The sequence below is a fragment of the Thunnus albacares genome, chromosome 11, assembly GCF_914725855.1.
Source record: "Thunnus albacares chromosome 11, fThuAlb1.1, whole genome shotgun sequence".
Lineage (NCBI taxonomy): Eukaryota > Metazoa > Chordata > Actinopteri > Scombriformes > Scombridae > Thunnus > Thunnus albacares.
Window position 1 is genome coordinate 15883797 of NC_058116.1, and position 25740 is coordinate 15909536.

General features: G+C 39.3%; 1 protein-coding gene across 2 annotated transcripts in view; it reads right to left on the bottom strand.

The window, feature by feature from the left end:
* ubr3 (ubiquitin protein ligase E3 component n-recognin 3) overlaps positions 1-25740 on the bottom strand; it is a 46584-nt gene that overhangs the window by 10132 nt on the left and 10712 nt on the right. Inside the window, exons 19-33 of one of the 2 annotated variants that reach the window (XM_044366836.1) lie at positions 24667-24763; positions 23433-23574; positions 22889-22993; positions 22627-22797; positions 21432-21464; positions 19269-19714; positions 17479-17567; positions 14789-14938; positions 13649-13782; positions 12765-12875; positions 12185-12385; positions 10279-10415; positions 6342-6427; positions 3025-3130; positions 171-271 (exon numbers count right to left, since the gene is read on the bottom strand). In XM_044366836.1, coding sequence (XP_044222771.1) covers positions 171-271; positions 3025-3130; positions 6342-6427; positions 10279-10415; positions 12185-12385; positions 12765-12875; positions 13649-13782; positions 14789-14938; positions 17479-17567; positions 19269-19714; positions 21432-21464; positions 22627-22797; positions 22889-22993; positions 23433-23574; positions 24667-24763 — 2109 coding nt within the window. The remainder of the gene's footprint in view (positions 1-170; positions 272-3024; positions 3131-6341; positions 6428-10278; positions 10416-12184; positions 12386-12764; positions 12876-13648; positions 13783-14788; positions 14939-17478; positions 17568-19268; positions 19715-21431; positions 21465-22626; positions 22798-22888; positions 22994-23432; positions 23575-24666; positions 24764-25740) is intronic. The other variant, XM_044366837.1, reaches the window with a different exon arrangement.

Genomic DNA, 25740 nt, shown 5'->3' on the forward strand with positions numbered 1-25740 from the left:
GTGTTCTGAGCGATCAGATCTCATTGCATCTTGGGTGCATTCACACATGTACATGGAGCTGTCCACTTGTGATCAGATCACCCAAGACGCATTTTAATACCAGGTGTAAACAGGGCATGAAAGACTCTCCGCTCTTTTGTAGTGTCATGATGCAAACACAGGAACCGTACCTTTTCGCAGAGGCTGTGGCATCGTCAGCACAAAGATAATCAGTAGGGAAGGGACATCTCGAAACAGCATGGGTACTTCAGGTCTCTCTTCATCAAAGCCACTGAAAAACAAGCAATGGAGCTTTTAATTAATCAGACTGGATGCATTCGGTCCCATTTAAAATATATGTATTTATTTTACAGGAATTAAAGCAAAAAAAAAAAAATTTTAAATCTTTTGATAAAATTTTTTTCAAGTCGCAGCCAAGTCATATTCCCCATCTTCAATTTGTAAAACATGTTACAGGGTACATTACTTGATACCTACTAAAAAATATCATGTAAAATTATGAGATTTGGCAGCCGTCCGGTTTATACGTTGCTGCCATATTTATGCCTTTAGATGAAGTTATTTTGAGTGTGGATGGAGCAGCAACAATGTTAGCATATTCCTGATCGATGTGAACTACATTCAGCATTTTAAAAGTTGTTTGCTTGTTGTCTTGTGGACAGACCTGACAAAGCATGAATTCAGACTTTTTACAAATCAGCATCATGATGTAGTCATTTTGGCATCCATATTGCAATTAAATCAAAGTAAAATCTAAGTTTATTTTAAGTTCATTCACGCTGAACTTCGGTAACATCACTGAGTTGGTTGGGGACCAGTCGCTGCCTGCCGTTGCTCGCTGGCTGTTCTGGGGTGAATAAACACAAATGATCCAGCAGTCAAAGTCACACAAGTAATGCGTGAGGCATTTGGTGTGTTTACTGCACCACTATGTTTTCTCCGGCAGCCATGTCTCTCCAGGGTTCATGCTAAACAGTTGCCATGGTAGCCAGCACAACCCACAGAAGAGGATAGGCACTCAAACTGCCCGCTCTGAACAGGGCTGTTTAAACAGGATGAGAAGGCTGCTGTGGTGCTTGATCCGTTTGGTATTATGACCAAAGCATGTCAGATACATTTTATTAAGACACCAGGGAACTGTTAACTTGTGGAAAAAGGTATAATATGGCCCCTTTATTTAAAATTACAGAGTTTGCATCTGTCACTATTCAACAACTGGCCCAACAAAATCCCAAGTACTAAAGACAGCAAACAGCTGCACAACTTGTAGCTTCACTAGAGGACATTAATTAGATCAGACTAGATGTGTTGGACAGATCTTACAATTAATTAACATTTAATCAAAAATGCCACAGCCTTCAATAGTAAATAACTAATAACGTTACTCTATGAATCAGAATCATCTTTATTGGTCAAGTATGCATGCAAGGAATTTGATTCCAGTTTAGTGGCTCTCAATGTGCTTACACAGAATAACAACACAACAATTTTTAATAACAATGTGTTATTAACTTTAAATTGGTAGGCTAAATGTAAACTTGCCAAGCACAAGGCTAACATTAGCTGGCCAGCAAACTATTATTAATCTGTCCATCGTTTGCTAGCTCGTTTTCAGTGATTGAACAACAATAATACAAATCTTACTGTTGTAACTCCATCATGTCGAATTCTGATGTTCGATCTGTCACTCAGAACTATGAGCTTAAGTTGACCCCTCCCTCCGCTAAATCTACATACTGCACCTTTAATCCCTGCATTTATCAACATGTTCATGCAAATGGTGAAATGCAGGTTCTCTTAGATAGTAATCTCAGAGCCATTATAAATATGGTAATGATGCTACTTTTATTTAAAAAGGTTCTGTATAGGAGCAAAGGTCTCCCTGTGTATATAGTCTTAAATTTGCTTAACAAATACATGGCATCAAAAGATACATTCACTGTATTCCTTCCTTAATGTATCCCTGGTCACAGTTTTGTATCGCGTGCTATCTCCATTTTAATGTCTTCTGTTCTGTCGACAATTCAGCGAAGTTCCAATCTCTCCACTCCTGAAAGGCCTCGGGGGGGTTTGAATGAGGCGAACTGCACTTAAAGAATAATACCTTCCATTACCAGAGCACTCACTAGTTAAATCCACTGTGCATCAGAGGAAAGCCTTAAAGGACTGAGCTTTCAACCCTGCTAAGACCACTACATACAATCTATACCAACACAAATTTTAATATATTCCACTTCAATTAATCTAATAAAAAAGAGAGCAATGTTCTGCATTCATGTTAAAGCATCTCTCCCTGTCCTATTTAACTAGGCTAGCTCAGGTTGACCGCCTAAGGGTGTCAAAGACAGTGCTCCCTCCCAAAACCCTGACAAAGTATTTTTAAACCCTAAATGGCTCCTCTGAGAATACTGCATGGCTGTGAGCACTTTAATAGTAACAGGTGTAAAAGCTGTCTTACAACACTAACAGGGAGGAAAGGTTGTTAAAGCTCATCTTGTATTGCTAAGTGCTGCAAGTTCCGTTTTTTCACACAATGTTTTTAGACATTTGCGCATAAAAGCCATGTTCTGACGTACAGTAGTGATTGAACACAGAAAAAGACGTTTGTCGTAGAAACTAAGTCTTTTGTATTTTGTTAAATATGGGTTTCTGTTGAAGCTCAGCAGACAGCTGGGAGCTGAGAGGCCATGCTGGTATGGTGTTGGTGTGGAGCGGTTTTTCTCAGTACAGTGAATTTGACAGGGTCGTTTTGCTCTCTGTGGAGTGCCCGGTAATTTGCCAGATGTAGCAATTATTGGTATCTATGGAAACCACGCATGGTCCCTTTTCTGTTTTTAGCTCCCCTTTGTGTGGAGGAGAAGCTGTTGGGGGCAGGAGGAAATGCTGGCATTTAGAGAGAGGACAAGGTGGAGCTTTGACTGCATGTTTGTGTGAGGGAGGGGTAGCGTAAGGAGAAGTAGAGTGGATGCACAGATATATGGATTTGGCATTTCACAGAGGTAGCTAAGAGAAAAAGTCACTCACTCCTCCTCTCGGTTTGGTGTAACCTGAGTCAGCTTAGTCCAGGGGTTGTAAGCTGAATCGATGCTGTACAGACGCATGTGCATGGCCAACACATGGAACAGCTGATCTGAAAGAGGGAAAAAACATACACACACACACACACACATATCAGTGTTTTGTTCCAACAAGCTCTGACAGGAACAAAACCAGCAAGTGTCTGTTTATCTCAGTGTCCATTGTCACACCCCACCAGCAAACAGTGCAGATCAAACGATGAAAGCAGTTGACTTGAACGGACTGCAGGCGAGTGGTTTGGCTCTGATAAAACCAGGCCAGGCCAGATGGATACATGGTAGCGCTTGATAGCCCCGAGCAACTCTTTGGTTGGGTCACACCTGTTCGCTGTGAAACTAATGGAACATGAAGAGAGACCCCCTGTGCGCACACACACACACACACAGTCCCTCACACACACACACACACTGGCTTTTAATAGCAGGACACCTCATAGCCTCTATTGTCTTTGTGTGGAACAAACCTCCTCCAAGTACCAAAATTTATGACATTACAGCTGGCCTCAACATGGTTAAAGGGCAGGAAGCTGGCCTACTCATTTCAGATGTTAAGTAAGTGGAGAAATGTCCTTGTCTTTCGTATCAGTCCAGAAACAAATTAACCTACTTTTACTAATTATGAACTGAAGACCTCTTAGAGGCAGAAATTAAAATTGCATAACAGCAATAGATTTAAAGCACACATGAGCCCAGTTTGAAACCAATCAGTTACATTTAGTCTTGTCTTTAGGTGAACCTGACAACCGTCTGCATAACCGAAGCCTCTGGGCAACACTTACAGACAACCAATGAGCAACACTAATCCTGTTTGATTTTGTTTTACAGGGATTTATGATGCTGTAATGCAGCAAAGTGCTTCGGATAATCAGCTCTGCAATTCGACTTGTGTGAACTATCAGTACTTAGAGCAACACTGCCCTCCACAGGTAAATTTAGACACAGCATAAAGAGAGGAAAGTATCTGTGTCAGTCCTTAGGTGCATCTCATTTGTCCTCAGTATGGACTGTTTCTTCCCTTTCCCTCACTATCACTCAACTCTTACTAGGAATTAAACTGGAGGAGGCCATGACAGGGAGGTAGAAAAACAAATGGGAAAAACAGGATCTTTTTTTTTTTAGTAAAAAGATTCAGATCCATAAACTGATCATAGCTCTTTGTCATGCATATGACTTTAGTTAAAATAGTTTCTGAAAGGTTACAGTCAGCCTGTGCTGTCAAAGTTGTTACAAAGCTAGCTAACAGTGAAGCAGGTAATGATACTGGGAACTACTGCAAGACAGGAGACAAACTTTAATTAGCAGAGAGGAAGAGAGATAGTGAAGGCCAGGAGGAAGCATTTCCAAGGTAATGGGATATGTCATGTGTGCCACAGAGGTTTAACAGTCCGCCAGGAGATGAGTCAACACAACGCAGCTCTACTGTGCAGTACAACTCAGGAACATGAGCAGCTCTCCATTGTTGCGGTTGTGATTATAAACTTTAAAATACAGTGTATCCTTCAGCATTTCTAGATTACAAACAATAACATCAGCTGACATACATGTTCTTCCACAAGCACTTCCCTGCAAATCCTCCAGATAGGGTTTTAAGAACTGCCCTTACGTCAACATTCACATTCACACTCAAACACTCTAATAACAGTTATTTCTTTGAAAACTACATGTTTCTTCCCAGATTATACAATGATCTACATGTGAAATCATCTATCAGCAATGGGGGTGTCAAATAAAGCTGTCAACCATCACCAAGTTTGCACACATGAGGGTCAACATGATTTGCCTTTAAACACCCAGCACAGTGTCAGCAACAGCAAAACGTCAAACATTTGCAGATAAATAAACTAAGGGCATGCTATCTGGAGTCTGGCCTCTCTGGAGTTGATTTAGCTCATTTCAAGGGAAATCCAGGCAGCTTGCCTCTGTGGTCCATGGTATCCTAATCATTTAAATAGAAGAAGTGCCTTCTGGGATACAAGCTTAGGAACCCCCTGGGCTCTCACAGTTAGCACACGTCTGCCGTTTTCCTTTAAATCCATTTCCCTAAGAAGAACGAACACTAATGTACTGCAACAGAGTAAATTTGGCCGTCAGCACAGCTACATGGTTAATGTAGCTCAAAAATGGCAAACCTCCAGTGTGAAATCTCTTTTCAGCCACTCAAGGATGACAGGCCATTTCACTGCAGCAGCCGGCAGCCACAACTTTGACAGAATAATTAAACAAATAGAAAATGGGGAGTAGTCACTTTGCACAAACTTGACTCTGATCAGAATTCACCTTCATACACACTTTGTATTGCAACATCCTGTCCTTCAGCTATACATATTTCAACAATTGATTCAAACTGAAGCTTCTGATCACTAATCGATACAATGAATGTTGCTAGTGGTTAATCATTGATGCAAGTGGTTAGCTTTTCCTTAATGATTTAGCTAGGACCATAGTCTCATCCTCCTCCAGACACATGCCCTTGTCAGCTGAGACACAATCAACTAAACCAGCACTTGACCCATTTGTCTGCTTCATTTACTCTGACTGTTCCCAACAGCTCAACTGGGACGGCATCTATCCTTGACTGATCCATTACTAATCCACCCTTTTTCTCTTCTTTTAATGGTTCAGCGGTGGCATGGAAGAATGGGTTTGTTTGATCCCAGCTCAAGACACTTTATTGCACAGAGGCTGGTGGGAAGTGATGTACAATCACTTGCAATAACACACGTCATTGCAATTGGCAGTTTAAACAACAAAATACATCTGACACAGCACCACATTAAACCACCATTTTGTTAAAGAAGCTGTGAAAACACAGCAGGTCACTGAAAACCCAGTCAAAGATTAAAATGGTTAATCTCTTATTTTAAGTCTAACTTTTCTGTTACACTGCAGATACAACACACAGTATACAGACATTATTAGGAAAATGAAATTGGCCATTTATCTACTGACTGTCATTCTATTGTAACTCTATGGTAATGGCAATTAATATCAGATGCTGTTTATTGTAATGTTGCATGTTCCACAAGCAGTTTTGACTTGAAAATTGCTACAACAATGTTATATCTGGATAAATTAAAAGGGACCAATATTTTTCACAATAATGGCCCTTTGTAGCTTAAAACTTGTTTATTAATTATCTCATAGACATATTAGCATCAGGCCACAGGCATTTCACCTTACACAAAAAAACTGACTTTCCACAATGCATATTATTCAGCTTGTGTATGTGACAGAAGATGAAGTGGTTTAGGAGTGACTACTCACTGAGACAGGAGCGTTTGGCAGCTGCACTGGCCCCACCACAACATAAGTTTCCTCCCCGGTGCACAAGTTCCAACTCCAGGTTGGTCCTGAGGACACAGAGCCATGAATATTAGTAGGTAAGAGATACACACATGAAAACAGTTCAATGTGTTCATATGTAACACACACATGTTCCAACCCTACCTTTGTTGTCAAGCATCACCTTTTAAAAAAAGGTATTCTAAACCCAAAAATCATCATTTCCTGCAAGTCCAAAAGATTTTCTCATTTGCCTTCCATGAGGCAGGTCAATTTTATTTATATTTCATTACTCATCACAATGTGCTTTACAAAAAAAATGTATGAGCAAACACCCACCCAACCTTAGACAATACAGAACCCACATCCACCACAGACATGAACAACAGACACATGTAAGAGAACAGAAAATTCTACAAAAACTACATTGGGCATTTTCAACAACAGGAGATTATCATGGTTAGACTTATTGTTTTGTTTGACTGTGCTGAATATTCTGACATGCCACACCCTATAAACTTAACTTACATTATATCAAATTACCTGCCCAGTCTATAGACAGTTGGCTAATGAATACCCAACAGATATTGGATAGCACACTAGCTTACACATGTCATCAGACTACCCCACATCCTGTATTTTGTTCATTTTTGGGCCCCATTTGTCCACTGTTGCCATATCTACTCTCTTCTGTCAAGATTGTGCAGATGACGAGGCATACATGATTTCTTTTGGTAAAATATTGCTCTCTACATCATAAAATGTGTAGCTCTCACGTACCACTGTGTACTGAATCAAAAACCCGCCTGGCTTATTCACTAGCACAGAGTCCTGCTGAGTCATACCATCACTCACTTCACAGTCACAGCAATTTCAAACTTTGGCTTTACCATAAAGAGTGGCACTAACAAGAATCATTGGCTTTCCATTCTAAAAATGAGATGGAAGTAGCTATTCAATAAAAATCAAATTAAGTTTGGTATTATCTTTAATAGATGTTGATTTTTTTTATTCTTTTAAAATGATACTGTTGTTATAAAGTATCTCCAAGACGGATCACCTTCATTGTACCACGGTTGCTACTTTCGCACCCTGTTCTCTCTGAGACTAAGCAAGTACGAAGGATCTTTTGTCATGTATTGCAGGCTACATAGGTGCAACGTTCTTTTAAAGACGACCATTAAAGCAGAGTGTGAAATAGGAAGTGTGGCTATTGGTATAAATGGCTGATGTATCATCATATTCAGCGTTTGGTTACGTAGCTTCCCTCTTTTACCAGTTTGATTAGGAAGATGAAAGATGCTGCCTAGTCAAGCCATTTGCCATTTAATGCGCCTGTTTTGCAGCTGCAATTCCGTATCAAATAAATGGCAGCTTTCCAAGACTGATTTTGCACAAGCTGGACCATTAGCATAAAAGCTGTTCCAACCACAGTTCATTCATAATCCCCACTGTGCATTTCCCATGCATATCCAAAACACATTTCACTTCTGAATTCGTATTCCCCCCAATACCAAAACAGAGAAAAAATAAACTAAAACCTTTAACAAAGTACATAGATGGTGAAAATAGATAGGTATTACTAAAATTAGACTGATCTGGGCCTGTTTTCATCCCGCCACCGGCCATTTCTTTCTATGGGCCAGAGGGGTGGGGGCAAATCCTTGGGTTTCCTGGGAGAAAAAGCAATTTCACATAGATAATGCAGCTACGGTGAAGCTCCATCTGGCTTTTGCTGATAAGAGCGCCCCTGTGACAGAGGAATTTTCCACTCCTCAGGCAATTTGCGCTGTTCATTGAACTTCAGAGAGCCAACAGGCACCCAGACACACTCAGGGGATCTTTCTGTTCAGGGTGGAGGGCTGAGGGAACCACAACATTGGGTGGGCAAAAGGTCTGGATGGTTACGCTCCACAAAAGGGCAGACTTTTTGGGATGGGAGTGGTGAGAAGTCAGAGACCCCAAGGTGAACTGAAAGCCAGTCATTTCTCTGACCTGTGACCAGCTCGTTGAGAAGATACAAATACCTGAGAAAGGATTCTGTAATTTCTTTTTAAGATTATGTTTTATGGTCTATTTGCTGAAGGGTAGGTGATGGGTGCCATGCAATTAAGATTCCTGGCCAAAATCAAACTGGGACATTGTAGTTGTATAATATTTGTCTTTGACCACTGGCTCAACCCTAGATGTCCCAACACCATGTAATGTCAAGTAACTGCTGGATATGTATACATGTGCCAATCAGCAGAACTGTGACTGAGCAAGCAAGCTTAAGAAAGAGCACTTGAAGACCAGTGGTCCTAAAACTCAGCTAAAGAAATGAATCCATACTCAGTCAGACCTAATAAGTGAAGACAGAGCAACAGTCAATACCATTTTACTGCTGCCTAAAGTGACAACACTGCTAATGCTGCTAACACTGTTCTTGCAACACTTTCAGGACCAATACAGCAGTATAATGAGAAGTATGAAGAAAACAAATCAAATAAACCTTCACAGCTCCCTGAGCAACTTTGAAAAAAGGGAAAGCAATCCATATATTAGGTGCAAGTGCTATGCAACAACTGCAGTATTGAATTTCAGTTTCATTTCAAGTAGGGCTTTCAGGAGTGAAAAATTAACAAAGTTTCTAAAACTGAAGAGAGGACATTACTGTTTTTGTTATTCAAGTTGAGGAGCTGGCATTAACAGATGAGTGGACGAGCAGGCTGGCATTTATTCCACTGGTCTCGACAGTCAGTAGTGTGTTCATGTGTGTAAAAATGTGTGAGGGGATGCATAGAGAGGACCTCCAAGTTTGAGAACTACAGTCACAGAGGTCAGTAACTACAAAGACTCGCTTTGAGATAACCCAACATGACCAAGCCACACCTTTAACTTCTCAGGTGGTATTTAGTCAAGATCCTGATAAAGGAATGGGACAAAGCAGAAGAGACCATTGAATTACAAAACTAGGTGCATTAACATAATAATAATGACAATACTAATAATAGTTAATAGCCATAACAACACTGCTTGTTTTACAGGACATTCACGGTAGCAGAAGTCTAAATAAGGTAGCAAAGACATCAGTTATGTCCTCCAGCTCCTCCTGTGGGATCCTGAGGCTGTCCGAGGCCAACTAGGATATAAAATCCCTCCAGCATGTTCTGGGCCTGTCTCTGGGTCTCCTCCCAGATGATTGTGCCTTGAATACCTCCACATAGATGTTCAGGAGGCATCTTGAGCAAATGAATGACTAATATCATCTCCTTTTAACATGACATAGCTGTGGTTCTACTTCTTGTGGGGCAGCAACTTACTTCCAAGTCAAAGAGGGAGATTCACTGTACCATGTGCTCAGAGGTGCTGACTATCACACCTCGGCTGCTTTACACTTTGTTGAAACCTGCCACAAAGTAAGTTTTGTCTGATGGAATTACACCAGAATGCCACTGCTCAGCTGTGAATGGAGAGTCTGTCCATGAAGATCATAAACAGAATCAGCGACAAGGTACAATCCTGTTCAGTAAAACAAACAAAAACTGCCATGAACCCTCCATCCTAACAAGACTAAAGATTTGGTCTACTGTTCCACAACCACAAAAGAATTTGCATTGCTCCTTCTGAATATGAGGTAAGACAGCAGGCTGTAGGCTTCCCAAGGAGGCTGAGCAGTATGATAGTAGAGCTCAACCTCACAGGGTTACACTGGCACACCACTGCCACCAAGTTGAGGTGGCAATTCACCTTTGTGCTTGTACTTTTGCACTTCCATAGAAATTTAAAAATAGAGAATCTTCACCATACACCCAAGTGATAACATTCCCCGTTATCATCTCTCAGAATAAGAGGTTATGAATTATATTAAATGTAGAATTTTAATTATCACTGCTAAGGAAGGTCCTAGTAGCTATGTTGTATCCACTCTCGCTCTTACCGTGCCACCGAGTACATGAAGAGGAAGTCATTGTCTGGAGAGCCAGGGTTCTTCCCATAGTCCATGTATTTCTTCTGGGTGGTGTTCTTGATGTCTTTGATTACCAACTCCATCTCCTTACTCAGGTTAGACACCGCCTAAGAAAACAAGAACAAAAGTCAAAATTATTTCTATAAGATATGATCAACAATTCCAGAAAGATGCAACTAAAAGCAAATTGAGACTGATTAGAGAATTAGAGTTAAGTCCACAACCTCCTTGTCAAATAGTGACAAAATTTTAAACAGGTGTTTACAATAAAGCCAATAATATACATAGTTTGCAATCAAATATACCAACTCATTATAAAAGCTATACTTTATTGTCCCCTTGGAGAATTTTTCAGCATCACAGATGAAAGAGTATTCTTCTGAAGACATATTTAGCAGAATCCTTACAATCATAAAATAACTTAAAAAAGCCAAACTTAATACATTCAAAAGGTAAAAACCAATGAAACCGATACAACCAATAAAACCAGTAAAACTGAAATATTGCACAAGTATTACACATTGAACCAGAATATTGCACCTTCAACAGTAAAACCAACAACTAGAGTATTTCACATGCCAATGTAGACCCGACTATAAAGTGCTCTGTGATTATGTGACGTTCCACCAATACAGCATTGAGCTGCTACTTAAAATCTTAATGGAAGATGGAACAAATTAGTTTTTACAACGGTTCAGTCAACAGTTTAGAGTGCTCCAAACACTTCTCATATATAGTACTCACATTTATTATCATCTACCAGTGACTATGGAACTATTCCTAAATTTAAATAAATCTCCTTTTCTTGTGTTCTTTCCCCCTTCATACTAGGAAGTTACAATTTCCTGTAGCTTTTACTAGAGCAGTTTTCAGTGCTTTGTCTCAAGAAATTTTTCACATTGCATTATTTCATATGGAGAAAGCTGAAATTTTCTTGGCTCCACTTTGCTCTTGAGAGCATTTCTCAGAAAATACACAGGAACACATGTTGAACTCAAGTAATAAATATCATAATTACATGTTTACAATACATCAATGACCAAACAAAACTGACATAGTTGGTATTTTTTATGATATCCAACTCGCTAAGATGTGTTGCAGAGAGCACAGAAGCCACATCAAACTGTTCTTTGGCATTTTTGTTAAAAAAAAAACTACATTTAAAAACATCAGTCCAATTGATTGGTTATAGCTGGTAAGTTTTAAGCCTTTTTTCCTCAATCTGTTTTTACATGGTTTTAAGAGAACAGCATGTCAACTTAGAGAAATGATCTTCTGCCACAAAGAGTACCTTGATGTTCGTTCCAATTTCAGGCCTTAAAATCTATTGTTCGATGTCCAAAACCTATTTGGACAGACTTTGTAGGTCGTCTGTTAAAAGATCAAACCAGTACTTTTGCAGGGCATGCTGCAGGGTCTTACATTTTTCAATGTGTTTTGATGGAGCCAGTGGTTTTCATTCATTTCAAAGCAGTATGAATAGTAGCTTAAAGAAGATCCAAACCTTCTTGGTTATAGTAGCATAGTAATGTCATGAGATTTCATATCAGTCTGCATTTACAACTGCATTACCGTGCAACAATAAGACCTCTGAACACAGTGACAGCAGACATGAAATCCTTTGTGACAGATTACCTTATTCATGCAACACTAAGGCTGCATTCAGACTAACATTAGCACTGCATGAAAAAAAAAAACAACTGCCAGTCCATGTACATGCCTGAGGATCTAGTAGATACTGACACTTCCATGATGGCATAATTACTGTCTGTGTTACCATCAGTCAGTAATGAGTTGATAGTGTGTTTGGAGAACGGATGTGGAACAATACAGGATGCTAGTAATTATAAAGTCCTGGTCTTACTGTAAAACTTACTGGGAAAAGGCCAAGTTTCTCCTGAAGATCTTCCACCTCCTTTACAAGCACACACGTCTTCTTGTTTGTGGGTGTGTGCCATGTACCCGCCTCTGTGCCCCGCCCAGGGCGACAGGGAAGGACACTATTAGCAAACTGTCGACACAGTGGGCACGTAAATTCACCCTTGTCAACGGAGAAACCCTGCAGGACCTGGTCATTCTGGAAAGAAATAAAAACAAAACAAAACAAAACAAAAAAACCAAAAACATAAAAAGTTAAATTTGGTCTGAACTCAAAACTGAAGAGGCAACTACCAATGGAGTTTTCAAAAGTAAGGTAATTAAGGTATATGAAGTACGAAGGCCTGCACATTTTCTGAAAATATGACTCAGAAGTCCGTACCATTTCTACGCTGGACAATTAATAGGCAGTGGATCTAAGGCTGCAATGATTTTCAATGGTCAAAAAAGATATTCAGCTAATGAATTTGACTAATGACGTAAATGATAAATCAATTGTTAAAACTGTCATTGATGAATTTTCTGTCAATCAATTACACAATTTAACTAATCATTTCATTAGGTCAAGGTTTCCTTACCCTAAGAGACTCCATGTATGACTTGTGGCAATCTATATGCAAAGTGTGTCCGCAGGTCTGGACATAGACGCCCCCATCCCAACCTATTGACACAGACTGCAGACAAGAGCTCTGCAGAATTCACAGGAGGAAAATCACATCAATAGCTGTATGTACATATGTCTTCAGGCAATCAACCTTCTGGTCGTTTGTTTATTTTGTGGTGCTGATAAATTAATAGATTTTCTTTCAAGTTTGAATCAACAAACTACACTAAAAAAAATCCCTATAAAATCCTATAACAAAGTAAAAAAACAAACTAGCTTTTGTCATTCCGCTTTGTTTGATAAGGTATTTAAAAGCATCTTTTAACTGACAACTAGCCTGCATGAATGAATGACCAGCTTTTTATTTGATTATGTCCAAGTCAACTAATGTAATCATTGTTGGTTTAGAGTTGAGTTGGAAGCTAGCCAATACACAGAAGTAGCTGAGCCAAAGCCAATTTTCAGCTTCAAGCTCTTTAGTTTTAATTTTGAGAGATATTTTGAATATTAACTTGGCGTGCTGCCCACTGGCATGTGCATTCAAGTTTTTTATTTTGCTGTTTGTCACACAATGTTGTGTGACAACCATTAGCTGGCCTGTAAATGTGACAACCACAAACATTTAAGAGATGAATTCTTCAACATCCCACAATTTTTTAAGGACCTCAACAGATGTAGATGCTGACTTTGCTAGCACAGAAACTAAATATCAAGAAACAAACAGACCGAGAACCCTTTTATTTGAGCTGCTAAAGTTGTTATTTTGCACAAGGAAATCATATCTTTAATAGTGTTCTAAGTGCTTTGAGCCTTTTTTTTCTCCTCTGTACCGTTAGCAATAGTTTCTGAGACACCTACATCTTTGAAGTACTGTTGCATGAGGGTGAGTCTGACATCATGAGCCACTCCACACGTGTCTGCAGGGTATATATGTTCTTCATCACTAGTCGGTAGCTTCTTAGCCTCTTTGTTTTTGCAGCGATGCCCGAGCACTGAAAGACAATCACGGCAGTCAGTTTCAGCAGTCAATCTGTGTAATGTATTCAGCATTTCATTAAAAAGTCCAGGATTGAGATTGTGGTCAGAGTTTATACAGTCTAAGGGCTTCAACTAATGACTATTTACACTATCCATTACTGTGATGATTATTTTTTCAATTAACTGATTATTGAGACTATGATGATAAAATAGTGAATAATGCCCAGCATAATTTCACATAAGCACAGTCACAGCGACAAATGACCCACAGTCCACAACGCAGACATTTAATTTACAATGATGCAAAAGAAAAAAGCAAATATTTGTAAACATTTGAGCAGCTGGATCGAGTGAATGTTTTGTCATTTTGCTTGATACTTAAATGATTAATTGATGGTTACAATAGCTGGCAATTAACTTTCTGTCAATAAATCAAGTAATCATTTCAACAACATACAGTATGCTTTTCTGGCACCTTCCTCTGCATTCAACAGAAATGAAAGCACACTAGGAAAGTGTACAGCATTAAATGTCAATGGTTTCTGGTCACCAAAAAGGACTATGTAATTGTACGCCCCTATGGATCCACTGTCAGTCACTGGAATAGATTTTATGAGAAGTTATTTGACACTGAGGTCAGAGTCTTCTGAACCATTTTACAGTGTGATTAATTACTAATCAAACATGCCATTTATGTGGATGACAGTGAGTGATCCTCCTCTGTCAACAAAAATAGAAAATAAATTGCCTCTTACAATAGCTGGTTCCATGTACAAGTGAGTCCTGGGATCAACATGAATAATAAATGAGCCAATGAGAACAACAGTTAACCGACTATTAAAACTTTCAATATGGTGGATCTAAGGTGCCATGAATAATAGGCTGACTGCCAATAGAGAAATTGGCAAATTGCTGGTTGTTTTAAACTGCAAACTACACAATTGAGATAGTGATTTCACAAATCATTCCTATTAACCATCATCTGAAAATGGAGGGGGAAGATGTTTGGAAATGTAATACCTGAGGAGGCCTGGAGGAGAACCACTAGGCCAGTAGGTCTGTCCTCCGTGGAGGGTCCACTCTGACCGCAGATCACGCAGTCATAAAGAACCTCAGATTCCATCACTTCAGATGGTCCAAGGTCCATGGCGGCCTCGGTGTCTGGAGATTCTGGTACAAAAAAAGAAGAAAGAAAAAATTCTTTAAGAATTCTTAAATCTAAGTGTGCAAAAGCTTTCTCACAAATACTTTCACACAATCGTGCTTTTGTAAACACAAAATCATAAATATGGTGGACAACAGCTGATGTTAACAATTAATAAAACCTGGAAAAATAAACTTTTAGAAACAATTCCAAAAAAAGTAATTATCGTATTCAATGATTTGTCAGTGTCACATTCACCTGCAAAAAGCTTCCAACTGTGTGAAAAACAAAAACAATGTACTGTAGTATAACAGATTTTCCTTTAAGCAGACCAAAAATTGAGGCAACAACCCATGATGAAGGGAGGTCATTGACTAAACAATCAAATAACTATAAGGAAAATAACCAACTTCTGACTTTGATGTTCTGGTGTACCCAATAATTCCTAAGTTCCTTACTACAGGTACGGAAAGAAGAATGAGAATATACTGCCAACACAGGACTGTCATTCTCTGCTACCCCTACCTTTGCGATTGGCACAGCACTAGAAATTAATTACTGATGTGAAATTAGTTTTAAATGTTAAGAATTGTGTTCAATTTGAGCAGGAAATATTGTGGAGAAATGTCAAGCTGTGTTGGAAATTGATTTATTGCTCTTTGGAAGAATATGTTCTCAGGAAAGGTCACCGTGTTCCTGGGGAAAATGAAAGATGTTTGCATTAGATGTCAACGCCGCGGTTTTAGCCTCAGGCCACCTCAGAGCCATCCACGCGCATGCGCATACACACACAAAAGGTAAGACTACAAGGACACACAAACTGAGGTAAAGAACAGAAACTGGTTTAAAAGGTTTGCTTCACACATTACAAGCGTGTTAACCTCTATGTAGCACTGAAGATAGGTTTGATGTTATTTGTTCAGGTTTGGCATATCTGTCTGAGATTTCTGCCTCCTATTCAACTGCAACATCTCTTTACAGAAAAGCATTTATGTTCTCATAAGGACTTTTTCTTTAGAAGAGAGTAGTTACAATGTAATCGTAAAATATCATTTTTCCTTGCAGTGAGTACAACAAACCAAATTTCATTCAACTTGTATTGGGATGGAAGCAGAGAGATATCTCAAAACATGGGGAAAAAAGACCCAAAACTATCTGCAAGATGAAAAGTTACTGGGGGTGAAGTGAGCAATTAAATATATATTATATAATTCAATATTATAGTACTAATGATTAAGAAAATCAAGCCTGAGATTGCCCTACTGCATCTTTGGAGTACATCCCTAATGTAAACTTTTTGCCCCAACAGCCACACGAGTGGTGAGATGTACACCAAGCAATACAAAGATTAACATAAGAAAAGAGGTTCCGATATAACTCAAGATTTTTCATGAACTTTCATTTATTTTTGTGACAAAATTTGATTGCAATGTTGAATTTAAGGCCAAACAGCAAGTTCAGCTGCCTTCGAAATAGTACTTCCAAGATAATGAATTGAAATTTTCACAGATCATTGAGCCAATGTTAACAGAAACCTCAGCAGGAGAGGCAAACCTGCCTCAAATATGTTACACCTCCTGAAGGAAATAAGACCAAATGTTATATTCAATAATAGGCAAATTGAAAGATATCTACAAGCAGTCTGCATTGCATTCACTTGATTTAAATATCTCCCCGTCACATTTAAATCTTTGGAGTAGGTGATGCAAACCCTACAGTAAGCTTGAAGTAAAGCAAATAATGTTACTGCTCAGTAAGAAGTGTGCAGATAGAGGTCAGAGTACAGTGCTGCCAGAACAGTCTGTCTGATCACAGCAGCCATTATTCATCCACTAACCATGCTGTGTCAGGGTGGGCCCTGGGAGTCCAGCCCACTATTAGTGCTTTGATCCTATGTGCCCTGAGCCAAAAGCCACCCACACTCCCACAGGAGCACTCTCCTCTCAATTTCTCCTAACAGGCCTGCAGAGACCAAGAGCGCAGACTCGGCCCACTGTCACCTTGCCCCAGTGAAAAAAGGCACAGCAATGATGAGTTTATTTCAGCCTGCAGCTCTTTTCTTCAAATACTACAGTAGCAGGAAGTCCTTCAAAAAGAAGTGTTAATGTGTGTTTAGCGCTTTTATACAGTCTGATCAGACCATACTTTTATGTGGTCTGAGATATGTATGATGAGACTTTGAAAACGAGCACGGTTTTAACACAATGTATGTTTCTTTCAAACTAAACTAGAAACAAAATAAAAATCCAAGTGCATTTGTTACACCTCCACCTCCACTGCACACCTCACCTCACTATGAATGTTTCAACAATGGGAGTCAGCAACTCAATAAAATACATTCACTATTCTTGGCAGGCCTGTTGGGCTGTGTAGCATTAAAGTTACAGTAGACTGAATACTGGACTATGATTTACAACTATTACAGTAAGTATGCCAAGTAAAGCACATGTACCCTGGCCCACTGCTGTTCCTGCCATGATGGGAGGCTAACTCTTTGCTAACAGACTTTGGGCAGCGGTTGCTGTGATTGATGTATGTGTAAGTAATTGAGCTGGCCTCTTCTTACCAACATCCATGGCTGTTTCCATGAAACTCTTCTGCCTGGAGGCAAATTCAGCAAGCAGCTTCTGTTGCCTCTCTCTAGCCCGCTGACGTCTGAAAGAAAGAGCAATCAGTTATATTCAATGCAATGAATATGCAAAGTTATTTTAATTCTACTAATGAGACTCTATTGAGCAAATTATATTATCTCCATTAGAAAAGACGCACTGTGAGTGAAAACAGAGATTTTATACATTGAAAACATGCACCGCTCCTGATTATAGTTCTCGACAACCACTTCCTCTCCTTAAGAGAATGAATCACTGCTCTTACACTTCACAAAAGACTTACAGTACTCTGAGAATAAGTATGTACTTATGTTCAGGGCATGTTTCACCTGTTCATCCACAGCCTGTGCAACAGATTCGTCTATGTAGCAGGGGACACTGTTACATACACAGCAGGTGTTTGATTTCAACAAGGCTATGTTGTCAAAGTTGGAAAGGTTGATTATTGAACTAATATAAAGGGGTTGAGTCCCACTCTGCAGACTCACAGGGTGCAGAGCTGACTGTAAATTAAGTCCCTAATAAGAGGGCATAAACAAATACTGACAGGAGCATCAAAGCTAAATAATTTTCACTGACGGCTTCAGGGTGTCAACAACCAGTCTGAGGAATGGGCAGCAGCTTCTCACTTCTCATTGCCCTGACTACATTGCTGCCTGACAGTTGCCGTGGAAACAGCTCTAGTTCGTGTAAATGGGGGAGATTCTACCTTTTCTTTCGTCTGTGGGGTGAAACCAACCCCAAACCAGGCCATTATCAAGTGATTATAGCCCATTCCATCATCATTAGAGGGGGAAAATAGGAGACACTGACTAGTGGGGGGATGTGAGGTGAAAAGCCAAAACCCACTAGGTTTGACTTGAACAGCCAATGGACCCAATTTCATCGGGAAAAGATGTACTATAGTGATAATAGCAACACATATGATAAGAACTCATATGATTGGTCGATAAATTGATTTGTTGTTTGACAGAAAATTAAATGGAAAATATTTTGATAATTAATTCATCAATTGAGTCACCTTTCAAGCAAAAATGGCAAAAAACAAAACATTTTCTGCTACCAGCTTCTCAAATGTGAGTATTTTCTGCTATAGTTGTTTTGCATCATTGCAAACTGAATATCTCTGGAGTTTTGGAGTGTTGGTTGGACATTAATTAGCAACACGAAGACGTCACCTTGGACTTGGAAATGATGATGGGCATGTTTTACAATTATCTGACATTTTATAGTGAGAATCAGCAATATTCAGCAATAATCAGCAGAATGACCAAGTATGAAAATAATCGTTCCTTGAAGCTCTGCATATGATAATTGTGTAGATCGCCTTTTAAAATAATAAAAAAAAAACAGCAAGAAGACTTAATATCTTATTTTAAAAAGAGACATAATCTGTTGCTGCTTCTGACACGTGTGGTGCCATACAATACATTTGCATCTCTACGCTTTGCACCTCCCTGACAATATTACTTCAGCTTCTTATTCAAAGCCTACACACTCCTTTGAGCCATTTTTGTCAAGCTCGAGGCTGAGAGGACAACAATTGATAATGATTAGCATGCAGTGCATATATAAAGAATTGTCACTGGACATATGAATTAGCGCTTTTGGTTAAAGCCCTTTTCAGATGGACACAATATCAATGTGCAGCCATTTCAAACAGATAATAAGCAGTACTGAATATACAGCATTTAGTTGTACAAATGTAAATCCATTAAGGTAAATAAAAGAATCATCATTATGTTACCTCTCTTCTTTATCCATGGCTTTCTTGTCTGTGGGACTGTTCTTCTTTGGTGGCACTGGAGGACACACCTTTCCACAAATGTCCTGAATGCTACGCCTGATTTGGCAACTGCGTGTGGCTGCCTTGGTGAGGATGCGCTCAATGGCTGTAATGCCGTCTCCATGAGCGTGACGGCTCGTGTCCATATCGTCCAGCCAGGATGCCGACAGTGAGTTCTGCTTGGACGACAACTTCTGGTGGAGCTTAATGAGGAGGGACAGCATGCTCTCTCGGATCTCCAGGATCTCTGTCACCAGCTGGGGGGGTGTGCCTGGTGGAACCCAGCGTGTTGAGGAGCTCTTGGGCCTAACAACCTGGGTGGCCTCAGTGTTGCTGCGGTTGATTATCTCCTGGAACTTCCTCCTGCGCTCCGCCACAAGGCTGAATACCTGAGCTTCACGCAGGTTCTAAGACAAAAAAAGAAATAAATAGGTTTTAATTATGTCAAAAAGATGAACACATGGGTTGAACGACGCATTAGACTTAAGTCCATTTTTATAACTTGTGCTTGTATGTCCTACATTGTTTTTCTGTGCCTACAAGTGACCTCATATGTAGGTTAAGTTGAACCACTAAAACCGCTCCTGGCACAAGCCCCCCCCCCCTTCCCCATTAAGACAGTTATATCCAGTCTATAATAGTATTCTCCCCCCATTTTTGAAATATTTTTGAGATGTATTATGATGTAATTTTTACAATGAAATGTATTTTGTACAGTACCTTTTTTCTCTAATATATATATGTTTTCTACTTTTCTCTATTTATCTTTATTATCTCATTATGAGTAAATTCTTGTATTTTGTACTCTATGATATATGGTATTTTATGTAAAAGGTGTGCATGGATGTATTCATCCTCTGTGATATTAGAGATGGGACAGCCTTATTGTGCATTTTGTACTCTAACATTAATTGCATCTCATTATCTGTGGATATGAGTCTTATGGAAATGTATATTTTGCAATCATGGCCTGCTGTTTGCCCTTTTTGCCTTTGTATTGGAGAGTGAGATGCTGTGTGTGAACCTGGCTATTTAAAGACACACCTGATAGCAATCAAGCAGAGAACCAGAGAATCAATCTGATGAAGCAACGTGCAAAACACATAGTTTGCTCCTTTTGTTTTTTAATGTAATTCCTCAATAATTGTGTCTATCCCAGTATCCTGGTGTGTGCTGGAATACTTTTTTGACTTTCAAGTTTTAATTATGTATTTATTACAGAAAATACAATTATTTCATGAACATTTTTATGTGAAATACCTTACAACACCATCAATCCAACCCAAGGATCCAACCCCTATGTGTGGCAGTGTTTATGTCATGCTGTAGGATTAAAGCTATTTGGACCCAATGTAAACGCATATGGTACATCAATAAATTATGTCACACACATACCAAAACAGTGTTTCACAGCACACAATATTTTGAGTACCAAGCTCACACCGCATCAGCAAAATATGCTTGTAGAGCGATAAGAGAAGCCTGTGTAACCAACATCCCTTCCAACTCCACCTGCATCCAGGTGCTTTGGCAGATCTGTCTTTGAGCAAAAACATCTAAAATTATACCACTAATAAACTGATGGACTTTGATGGATTGGAGGGGTGCTTCATTACCATAGTCACACAGGCACAACACACATAAAAGTCAAGCTAAATGTCTATTATAAAATTTCAGCCAACGTTTCACAAACACCTTTGCTGATAGTGCTCAAAACAACCGTATTCCCGGAGAAAATTCAAATCATCCTAATGTAAAAATCGCACAAGCTATCTGAAGGATTGCCGTGACCTGACCTGACAACATGGACCTGAGCTGCACTGTTAAATAAACATACATCATATTGCCCAGTCAAGGCAACATCAATCATACTGACATGCAGTTAAAAAGCGTTTACCCAAACCTGCATTACACACATAATTAGTTTCAGCAGTCAAGAGGGAGGAGAACTGCTGAAGCACAGCATTATACACACACACCATAACACACCGAGGCAGACGACCTTTGAAATGTACAAAACAAACATGTGCATAGTAATTCTTTCATAAAAAAAAATGAGACAAATACAGCTGCAAATGACATCAAAACCATCAACCTCTTTATACAAGGGGTGCAAACAGCTACCTCTCTCCAATTCCCTGAAAGACGCCTGGAATTCTGTGGAGCAAGTGCAGCAAAATGAACAACAATAATAATGTTGATAAGAGAGGAGGAACATGAAGGTACCAAACAAACAGTGTAACATCTGATATAGAGCGTGTACATATGTCAGAAAAGACCTAAAGGAAAATGTGAAAAAACATTAGCATGCTAAATGTTACATTTCAAAAAAAGGGTGAGGGAAATTCACTAATTAACTTAGAGATATCCTGTCATGAACTTCAGTGTTAGTTTTTCTGAAAGTCACTGGGATTTATCATCTGGGGATCATGTACCAAATTTTGTACCAAATTTCAAGGATATCCATCCAAGCGTTGTTGAAATATGGATGTTGGACCAGAAAATAGTTCTTGAAAGAAAAAAAAATATATATATAAAATCCTACCAGCAACATAGGTATGGTCTGACAAGTACAGTAAACGTTTTGATCTGCATATAAAGTATCACTTGTTCACCACATGTCTCTGCATTCAAGGAAAAGCCATTTTAATTGGTACTTGGTAAGAAAGTGAATTACTGAGAGTATCGTAACACCACCTGAAAATTTTGTCTTTGTTAACCTCCAGTGGTTTAAATTGTGATCTTGCTGCAGTGATGTAGAGGTGTACTCCAGGAACCCGTTACATCATTGTTGGGTGTGGTTACAGGTGCAACAGAGCACACTTGTGACCACATCCATACAGCAGTGTTGCTGGGTGCGGTCGGAGGTAAAACAGACCTGAAACTCTCAACCAGTGAGGGCAGTGAAACACCTCTTTTTAGCCTGATGTCATATTGCTCTTTAAAGCTGCATTACAAAATCTCTGACCACTAGAAAGAATACTAGAAAGCACTGACAGCAAGCGTTCATGGCTAACCTGTTAGCAGACTATTGCCAACTAACAATCCAGCAGACAGAGCAACACTAACATCTCATCGAACATGTTTTTGGCCACTTGATGAACACAGTTCAAATAATCATTGGCCATTTGGCTCTGATGTGAACACACTCCAGAAAAAAATATCAGGATCTTGTGAATTTTGATGTTGCCCTTTGGCTGATTTACCAAACAATCATTAACAAACTGACTACAAGTTTTACTTCCATTTATTATGATTAAAGTGACTGTAATTAATAGCACTGCAATTCAGCTCAGTCTTTAGCAGAGCCTCCTTTTACCTGGCCATAAGATGAAGCTTCAGCACTGGTGCTGGGAGGGGCCTCTCTCTTCACTTCGGGGGCTGTCTCAGGAACCCGAACCCTCACAAAGTTGATGACATGGTGCAGATTGGAGAGGAGGTTAGTGCCAGGGAACCAGCTGTCATGACAGTGCTCCTCGATGCAAGGCTCCTGGAAGCATAAGACATACACTGTGTAGGACACTGGTTTGCAGTCCACATAGTGAGAAAACTGGTTGTGACTCAGAGCCACCATATCTCACCTCATCCTCCTTGTTGTCTTGAACCTGGTTGTCCAAGCCCAGCTCGATCAGGTACAGCACCATGCATAGCACATGTTCAGACATGTTCTGATGATCCATCCATATCTGGAACATATCAAACTATTTGTTTACAGTGGAGAACAAGTAAAATCTTCAGCTTAGTTCATTGCAATTTTACATGTAATATTAAACAATATTTGTATTCTATGTATTATAACTCCATGGTACAGAAATATTATCCCCCTCATTACTGATACCAACCATACCAATGTTGTTAGATGAAAAACATGCTCATCTGTGAATGCTTTGTCTGTTTTTATAGTTAAAAACACTATGAGGTCTGTTCATTTTGTGCTGCATCTTTTGCACTTTGCCATTCCTGTATTGTTCCAATATCTTGTAACATTTCAGCACCAATTAATAGATACTACCGATGCACCAATTAAATACGGCAAAAAGAAGCATTTCTGGTTTAGCTCAAGGTGGAAATTGAGATGCAAGGGCAGCGCTATTACACTGTGTGAATCACTGCTGAAGGGCTCACCTTGTAAAGGAGAGTGAATATCACAATGTGCAGAGTCTTGCAGTGCAACAGCTTGATTAGGCCTTTGTAGCACGGGTGCAGAGGAGTCCTCTCCTTGTAAGGTGGCCATGGGTTGCCGGTGTGAATGCCAGACTGTTTTAAACTAGGTGACATAATCATTCACAAGAGAGGACATATCAGAAGAACAATCAGCAACACATAGCACATAGTAATCACCACAGCCATGATGGTGTATGTTAGATTATATGCAACAGAAGGTTGAATTTACACATTAAGCAAGATGATGAGGGAAATAAGATTTTGATGATGTGATACCGAAAATTGCCCAGAGTAATAAACTGTGCAAAATCTTTTAGTCTATGCAACAGAAGAGCCCATGGGTCCCTCGCTCTATTAGTGATGATGGGATCATTGTTATATAAACCAGGGCCAGCCTGACAGGCAATCCATCATTTTCAAACACTGTGAATGTGCAACATAAGTCTGGTATCAGACTCTGAAGGTGGCAATGGCAGCTTCAATATGTTTCAAGGAGAAATATGGCTTAGTTTCACATAGTTTGGAACATCAAAAACTGGTCTAGAAAAAGGGTATATATGTGTCTAAGAGAAGTACGACTAACCATCTGTTATCTATACATACTTTCAATTACAGCTACACAAAAAAAGGCCTAAAATCCCATTAGAAAAAGGTTATCTTCCCAACAACCATTTGAAACACAGAAGCACTCACTGAGGTATAATTAGCATCTTCACTCATTCCAATAACCATAAAGAAAATTATCCCCAAGGTATCCCCTTCACCTCCGCTGACATGTTTGTCTTAGGAGGCGTCTGTTCCACAATCAAACAAGACAGATTTCCTCAATTCTATTACAATTTAGCCTGAAATATTGATTTTCCTCGACAGCTATCTAATTGAAACCAACTCTAGCACCCAGCAGACCTGACCTTTCTTATCATGTCCCCTCATGAGCAGGTGAGAGAGCTGACCTTACTACACTGAACAGAGCATGATGCAGGTTGGCTTTGTCGGGGACGACTGAACATGAATACCCCGACAAAAAGAATGTACTATTGTCATACAAAATGCAGATTTAAAAAAAAAAAAAAAAAAGGGACAACACACAATTGCCTAGGGTACAAAACTTAAATTGGAAACCATTGTTCATTAAAAATCTAAATAATATAAAAACAATTTATTTGGGGAAATTAAGGCAACGTGGTTAACTTACAATGCTGAGTATCTGTCCATTGCTGACTGAACGTCACGCCGATAGACTGTTCTCAGAACAACCATGATGGGGTCAAACTCCTTCTCCCACACCTCCGCTAGTTGAGAAAAGGGACAAATCTGCTTTGTAACAGCTGGTACAAAGTGACATTGATTCAATTTTCTCCTATTTTCATCTTCTCTGTGTAAGTGGTGTAAGCCTGCCCCCAAGTGGCCTGATGAGGACTAATGACACAAAGCAAAGGTTTGAGACTTTCAGCCTATTCAAGCCTCATACTCAGCATTTTTCTTCATTTCTACTCACAAATTAGAAAACAAAGTAAGTAGTGTGAAATACAATATATTTGAAAAAGATACTGACTTAAGGGAGACAGAATGTATTCTCTCTCAGCCAGTTGTGCAAGATATCTATAACAAGACTAGGCATTAAGCATAAATGTGACACGCATAATCGATATTATAAACCTTATATGAGACTATGACTATTTTACAATAAAGATTCTGATCTGTTGCATAATGTTGAACACACAAGGGTATTAAATTACATTATTATATATATTATATTATTATATATTTTAGACTCATCATGAAAATACACAAACTGCAACATACATCATCAACCCAAAACTTAATGTTTGCTGTGAGTTACAGGACATGAATTAGCAAATACAACATTGTTGATGTTGGGAAAATATGTATTTTTTAAAGGATAAGCTCCAGTGATTTGCTTGATACTAAATGACACAATGTGTCTTTTTTTAAATACTTTTGTGATTCTTTTTCTCAGTTTGGAAAGCCCAATTACCTACACATTGTAGTCCTTGTCAATGCTAAGGCTACTATTGGCCAGTGGAGGGCAGTAGGCAGACAAACGTTACTTTTTCAGCTACTAGTGCAGCATCAAGGACAAGAATCCTTGCTGAATTTCCACCATCAAACAGAGTTAATTGTGTTTTTTTTTTTTAAACACATGATAAAGCCTGAGAATCTAACCCCAAGTCTTTGCAGTGGTGGCTGAGAGCTTTTCGTCAAAGCATGGATGTTTTCTAGTACTTGCAGACTACATGAAGGCACA